This window comes from Cicer arietinum, chromosome 1, assembly GCF_000331145.2.
Source record: "Cicer arietinum cultivar CDC Frontier isolate Library 1 chromosome 1, Cicar.CDCFrontier_v2.0, whole genome shotgun sequence".
Lineage (NCBI taxonomy): Eukaryota > Viridiplantae > Streptophyta > Magnoliopsida > Fabales > Fabaceae > Cicer > Cicer arietinum.
Window position 1 is genome coordinate 25,812,199 of NC_021160.2, and position 8,116 is coordinate 25,820,314.

General features: G+C 34.2%; 1 protein-coding gene across 2 annotated transcripts; it reads left to right on the top strand.

Moving 5' to 3' along the window:
* Positions 1 to 1,023: 1,023 nt before the first annotated feature.
* On the top strand, positions 1,024 to 4,509 carry LOC101496946 (uncharacterized). 2 transcript variants are annotated; one of them, XM_027330605.2, is made up of 3 exons: positions 1,025 to 2,427; positions 3,001 to 3,771; positions 3,950 to 4,509. In XM_027330605.2, the coding sequence occupies exons 1-3, from the start codon at positions 1,140 to 1,142 to the stop codon at positions 4,264 to 4,266; spliced, it is 2,376 nt and encodes a 791-aa protein (XP_027186406.1). In that variant the 5' UTR covers positions 1,025 to 1,139; the 3' UTR covers positions 4,267 to 4,509. The 2 variants fall into 2 exon arrangements, with proteins under 2 accessions (XP_004514666.1, XP_027186406.1); XM_004514609.4 differs by having other exon boundaries at positions 1,024 to 3,771.
* The last annotated feature ends 3,607 nt before the right edge of the window (positions 4,510 to 8,116 follow it).

Sequence of the window (8,116 nt, forward strand, 5' to 3'; positions counted from 1 at the left end):
ATATAATAATATATTCGTGTACCAACTAATCAATCAATAATAGTCATTCTCTTTATTGCATAGAAAAACGTTCACTTGAATTGGTTTTGAGCAACTCAAACACTATTTACAAATTATGAAACATTAACATGAATATTCGAAAAATGGACACAATATTTAGATATAGATAGTAATAATAATTTAAAAAATTTAAAACAATTAAACGTAACAATTTTGGTACATACTACTCTATTTTTACTTCTCACACTCTTATAATTTTACGTTAACTGAATTCATGAACACGTACATAAATGTGTACGTGAATTTAATTTAATTATTTATGTTAACTACGTCAAAAACAAAAGTTGTTATTTAATAAAAAAATCTGAATTTTTTTTTATTTAATAAAAAGAACTCACATTCTAATAATATTAAAATTAAAATCGATAAAATTTTATATAAATTTAACATTATCTCAACAAACATTAAAATTAATGGACATTATTATCACTTGTAAAAGAAATATCATACGATATTAACTATATTAATTTAATAAATAAATCTAATATATAAATGTAAACTCAAAAATATAAATCATACTATTTAAAATTACAAAAATAAAAATAAAATGTTGAAACTTTTATTGGATCGCAAAAGAGATATAAATAAAATTTAGAAAAACAACTAATAGTTTCTTTTAGTGATTGCTAATTGATACAATTTTGAGAGATTTATTAGTAAAAAAATGTGTTTACGTATACGTGATCTCAGTAAATGAGGCGTAAGTACATTGAGTTCATGTAAGTACACAAAAATTAAGTTTACAAATAAATTAATAATGTTATTTATAGACAAAAACATTTTAAGTATTTTATTTTATAAAAAAAATGGAGGAATGTTAATAGTAAAAAGAATGTGAGTAGCAATATTGTAAACTGTAATTACATGTATTATTGTCGAACGCTAACATACCTTTAATTTAAAATATCAATGTTACATAACTTCCAAATTACTCACCAAAATCATTAACATCGGTAGCCAGAATATTCGAACACAACCTTATAGATTATAATCACATCTCCTTTGGCATAATAGTCATTATCTTCTTTTTACATGCACAGTACCATTTCGTTTTCTCTATTCCCCATGCAAAACAAAATATGCTAAACATAGTTTATCCTGACACTATAGTTTATGTCAGGGGCAGTTTTAATTGTCCATCTTCCTTTTGTTCTCTCCAAGTTCCAATGGAGATTTTCAAACTCTTCTACTTCATTAATCTTCTCTCAACTATAATGTTAACATCATCTTTAGCAATTGATCGTTACTCACAAGCACTCCTAAGTCTAAAGTCTGAGCTAATAGATGATGATAATAGCTTGCATGATTGGATGGTTCCCTCTATAGGGAACTTAACTACAAGTTCATATGCATGTTCTTGGTCAGGTATCAAATGTAACAAGGACTCAATTGTAACTTCCATAGACCTTTCGATGAAGAAACTCGGAGGTGTACTATCAGGTAACCAATTCAGTTTCTTCACAAATGTTATTCATCTCAACCTGAGCCAAAACTTATTCTCTGGTCAACTTCCAACACAAATTTTCAACCTCACAAGCTTGAAAACCTTGGATATAAGCAGAAACAATTTTTCAGGTCAATTCCCAAAAGGAGTTCACAGCTTAAAAAATCTGGTTGTGCTTGATGCCTTAAGCAACAGCTTTTCAGGAACATTACCTGCTGAATTTTCAGAGTTGAAATATCTTAAAGTTCTTAATCTAGCTGGAAGTTACTTCAGAGGATCAATTCCTTTTGAATTTGGTTCTTTCAGAAGCCTTGAGTTTCTTCATCTAGCTGGAAATTCTCTCACAGGAAATATACCACCAGAACTTGGTAACCTCAAAACAGTGACACACATGGAAATTGGTTACAATTTTTACCATGGTTTTATTCCACCACAACTAGGTAATATGAGCCAGCTTCAGTATCTTGACATAGCAAGTGCAAATCTCTCTGGTCCTATTCCAAAGGAACTTTCTAATCTTACAAATTTGCATTCAATTTTTCTGTTCAGAAACCAGCTAACAGGTTCAATACCAAGTGAATTCAACAAAATTCAACCTCTTACAGACTTAGACCTCTCTGATAACTTCCTTTCAGGATCCATTCCTGAAAGCATTTCAGAGCTGAAGAACTTGAGACTACTTAGTCTCATGTACAATGATATGAGTGGCACTGTTTCTGATGGCATTGCACAACTTCCATCCCTGGAAACTCTACTCATTTGGAACAACAGCTTCAGCGGATCACTCCCGGAGAGCTTAGGAAAAAACTCAAAACTCGGGTGGGTTGATGTCTCCACAAACAACTTCAATGGAAGCATACCACCAAACATTTGTGGCGGTGGAGTACTGTTTAAGCTTATACTGTTTTCAAACAAATTCACAGGTAGTCTTTTCTCAATCTCCAATTGTTCTTCACTTGTTCGACTTCGCCTCGAAGATAATTCATTCTCAGGAGAGATCCCTTTAAAGTTCAAACATTTTCCTGAAATCACATATGTTGATCTGTCATTGAACAATTTTGTTGGTGGAATTCCCTCAGATATTTATAAAGCTACTCATTTGGAGTATTTCAATGTATCTTATAATATGCAATTAGGAGGCAACATCCCTTCACAAATGTGGTCTTTGCCTAAACTTCAAAACTTTTCAGCATCTTCTTGTGGTATTTTAGGCACTATTCCCTTATTTGAGTACTGCAAATCAATTTCAGCAATTGATCTTGGTAAAAACAACTTATCTGGAATAATCCCAAGAAGTGTTTACAAATGTCAAGCCCTTGTGGCAATCAAATTATCTTACAATAATTTGACAGGTAGAATACCTGAAGAGCTTGCAAGTATCCCTATTCTTGAAACTGTAGAGTTATCTAACAATAAAATCAATGGCCTCATACCTGAAAAATTTGGTAGTTCATCAAGTTTACAACTTCTCAATGTGTCTTTCAATAATATCTCAGGTTCAATACCAAAATCAAAGTCATTCATATCAATGGGTAGAAGTGCATTTGTTGGAAATTCAGAGCTATGTGGAGCACCTCTGAGACCATGTACTGAGTCAGTAGGAATATTAGGAGGCAAAAGCACTTGGAAGCTTACATATATTATGTTACTCTCTGTAGGGTTGTTAATAATCCTTCTAGCATTGGCTTTTGGAATACATTATTTCAAAAAGGGATTTAAAAGTCAATGGAAAATGGTTTCATTTGTTGGACTCAATCAATTTACAGCAAATGATGTATTGACAAGCTTCAGTACTTCCACTGAACATACACAAGTTCCATCACCTGTTGTTACAAAAGCATTTCTTCCTACAGGTATAACAGTTTTAGTCAAGAAGATTGAATGGGAAACAAGGAGCATTAAGTTGGTGTCAGAATTTATAATGAGACTAGGAAATGCAAGACACAAGAATTTAATCAGAGTTTTGGGGTTTTGCCATAACCAGAACCTTGTTTACCTTTTGTATGATTACTTGCAAAATGGGAATTTGGCTGAGAAAATTGGAATGAAATGGGATTGGGAAGCTAAACTCAGAACAGTGGTTGGAATTGCAAGGGGACTTTGCTTCCTTCACCATGATTGTTACCCAGCTATACCACATGGAGACTTGAAGTCCAGCAACATTGTATTTGATGAAAATATGGAACCCTATTTGGCTAATTTTGGGTTTAAACATGTGTTACAGTTGAGCAAAGGTTTGTCATCAACCACAACTACGCATGAAACAGGTAATATTTCACCTTTTTTTCCCTTATATATTAACCATATGAAAATGAGTAAGATTAGTATTCGGAAAAACTCAAGTCTCAACTAAATAAACTAGTTTTGTGAGGTTAAGTTCAAAAGTACATAAACATAGAACTTTATATGATACATTCGATTTTATGTTTACTTTTTGAATGGAAGAATACAATGAAGAATTGAAAGAGGAACTCTGCAATGATATCTACAATTTTGGAAAGATGATTCTGGAAATCTTAACTGGCGGAAGGTTCACAAGTGTAGCAGCCAGCATTCAAAGCAAATCACACGAGGTTCTTCTAAGAGAAGTTTGCAATGGTAATGAAGTGAGTTCTACCAGTTCTATACAAGACATTAAACTGGTTCTTGAGGTTGCTATGCTTTGTACTAGAAGCAGATCATCTGATCGCCCATCCATGGATGATGCTCTGAAGCTTTTGTCAAGGTTAAAGGATCTGGAAGATCACAAAAACTCTAAATAAGGGAAATACAAGATTTCCATTTGCATTAAAGCGTTCAAAGCCATTAGAAACGTATAATTTTCTTAGCTGCAAAGTTTGCACATGTGTAATTACATAAGTTTGTATCTTGTATAATGCATATCTCCACTGTTTCAGTGTGCCATATAATTATGTCTCAAGTCTTCCTCAATCCACTTAGTAAAATACTTGAAATGGTATCAATTTAATTGCATAATACATATGATTCACTCTCCCTTTCTTGTATTTGGTAAATAAATCTCCAGTTATTTTGTATGTTTATTTGTCGTCCAATATCCACAGTCAAAGTGTGAACGTATATGTTTTTCTGACACTGGAAAATTGAAGTAACCATTAGTGAGTGGTAAGTGAAACCCAATAAAATAAAATATGTCTAATTTTTAGGCTTATGTACAAGTTGTGATCAAAGCACAGTAAAAATAACACAAAAAACTACATAAGTTTAATTCCTTTTATTAAACTTCAAAATAGTGTTTAAAAACCTTTCAATTTTGTTTATTTTATTTCCTTTCGCTATTGCAATCCATCTATATTAATACAAACTAAATCACTTCTATATTAAGAGTCAATGTGATATCCTCGTACAAATGGGAGTATAAAGGGTCTATAAAAGACAAAAATTGCGAATAAAAACCACGGGACCTATTCCAATAATGTGGAATATTTTTCCTCACCTGTGATAAATGGCCAAACAGAAAATACAATTCCAGAGCAAAAATAATTGGCAGAAAATTAAATATGAGACAAACGCAATTTTTAACGTGGAAAATTTCCCTCAAATTGAGAGAATAAAAACCACGGGACCTATTCCAGTAAAACTTCCACTATAATAATTAATGGATACACCAAAGTCTTCCTAATAACAATAGGGAACATCAATCAACAATAACAACCTTATAACAACTTTCCACTAAAGTGGGTATGCCAAAGTTACTCTTAGAGAAGATAAAACTACTCAAACTATATATTAAAATAACAAACTCAAGTGGTAGAAATAACATACTAAATTTGTAGATGAAACGGAGCAAGTTTGCTACACACCTGTTACCACCACCGGAACCAAACTCTTATTTTTCTTCTCTGGCAGCCGTTCTCTTTCGTTCTACTAATTCTTAGGATTTCTAAATCCCTTTTATTTCCTTCACGTGGGCCTAGCCCAATAATACATTTTTTCTTTCTTTCTTTCTTTTTTTTAATAATAATACTAATACTAATAAAACTAGTGGGTTCCACTTGGGGAGTGAACCCACCCAACAAATGTCCCCCTCATATCTACAGCATATCATCTTCGACACAAGCAAGGTCTTCGTCATCATATCTAAACCATTCTCATCAGTATGAATCTTCTCAATTAAAAATGACTTCATTTCCAGTGCATCTCGTATCCAATGATACCGCATTTCAATATGCTTCGACTTTGCATGAAAAGTCGAATTCTTGCTGAGATGGATCGCACTCTGACTGTCACAGAATAACACAAACTTGTCTTGCTTGAGGCCTAACTCATGTAGGAATTTCTTCATCCACAAGAGTTTTTTGGAAGCTTCAGTTGCTGCAATGTACTCAGCTTCAGTAGTGGACAAAGCAACACACTTTTGTAGTCTTGATTGCCAAGACACAGCTCCCCCTGCAAAAGTCATCATATAACCAGAAGTAGATTTTCTAGAATCAAGATCACCTGCCATATCTGCATTTGTGTAGCCATCCAACACAGGTTCATCACCTCCATAGCATAAACACACTTTGGAAGTGCCTCTGAGGTATCTGAGAATCAACTTCACTGCTTTTCAATGATCTTTACTAGGACTAGAGAGAAATCGACTAACAACTCCAACTGCATGAGCAATATCTGACCTTGTGCATACCATTGCATACATCAAACTACCAACTGCAGATGCATAAGGAACCTTGTTCATCTCTTCTTTGTCTTTCTCACTTGTAGGACATTTATCAAAATTCAATTTAAAATGAGTAGCAAGTGGAGTACTAACAGGTTTGCAATTGCTCATGTTAAACCTCTCTAACACCTTCTCAATATAATTGTGTTGAGACAACCACAATTTATTATTCTTCCTGTCACGAGTAATTCTCATACCCAGAATTTGCTTTGCAGGACCTAAGTCTTTCATTGCAAAAGACTTGTTCAAATCTTTCTTTAAAGATTGAATCTTCTTAGTGTCATGACCAACAATCAACATGTCATCCACATATAATAAGAGAATAATATAATCACCATCAGAGAATTTCTTGATAAACACACAATGATCAGAAGTAGTTTTACTATACCTATGTTTCTCCATGAAAGAATCAAATTTCTTGTACCATTGTCGAGGTGCTTGCTTGAGCCCATACAAACTTTTCTTTAATTTGCACACAAGATGCTCTTTACCTTTGACTTTGAAGCCCTTTGGTTGCTCCATATAGATCTATTCCTCCAAATCACCGTGAAGGAATGCAGTTGTCACATCAAGCTGTTCAACTTCTAGGTTCAAACTAGCTGTTAACCCAAGCACAACTCGGATAGAGGACATCTTCACCACAGGTGGAAAAATTTCATCAAAGTCAATACATTTTCTCTGATTAAAACCTTTCACAACCAATCTTGCTTTGTATCTTGGTTGAGAACTATTCTCTTCTGCCTTTATCTTGTATACCCATTGGTTCTTGAGTGCTTTTCTACCATTAGGCAACGTTACCAAATCAAATGCGTGATTCTCATGCAAGGAATTCATCTCGTCTTGCATGGCCTTTAACCATTTTTCTTTATCAACATTTGTAATAGCTTCTTGATAATACTCTGGCTCTCCACTATCAGTGATCATCACATACTCATGTGGAGGATATCTTTGAGAAGGTTGACGTTCTCTAGTAGATCTTCTCAACTCAAACTCGACTGGTGGCTCAACTGGAACATGCTCATCATGGTGAGGCACATGATCATCAGTTACATTCTCATTATCTACCTGTATATCTCCCCCATCAACAAAGGTTTCTGCAGGGGGCTTAGGTGCAACATTTTCAATGTAACTTCTAGAATTTGGTTTCTGTTTTTCAGCTTTATCAAAATCTTCAATAGTCTGGTCTTCAAGAAATATCACATCTCGGCTTCTGATAATTTTCTTGTCAACCGGATCCCACAATCTATAACCAAATTCTTCATCACCATAACCGACGAACATCTCTTCTTGCATAGCCTTTAACCACTTTTCTTTATCAACATTTGTAATAGCTTTTTGATAGTATTCTGGCTCTCCACTATCAGTGATTATCACATACTCATGTGGAGGACATCTTTGAGAAGGTTGACGTTCTCTAGTAGATCTTCTCAACTCAAACTCGACTGGTGGCTTAACTGGAACCTGCTCATCATGGTGAGGCACATGATCACCAGTTACATTCTCATCATCTACCTGTATATCTCCCCCATCAACAAAGGTTTCTGTAGGGGGCTTAGGCGCAACATTTTCATTATAACTTCTGGAATTTGGTTTATGTTTTTCAGCTTTATCAAAATCTTCAATAGTCTGGTCTTCAAGAAATATCACATCTCGGCTTCTAATAATTTTCTTGTCAACCGGATCCCACAATCTATAACCAAATTCTTCATCACCATAACCGACGAATATACATTGTTTGGATTTACTATCAAGCTTGGACCTCTCATCTCTTGGAACGTAAACAAAACATCTGCAACCAAAAACTCTCAAATGACGGTAAGAGACATCTTTCCCTGTCCACACTCTATTTGGAACATCACCATCAAGTGGAATAGAAGGAGAAAGATTGATCAAATCCACTGCAGTTTTCATTGCTTCACCCCAAAAGGATTTCG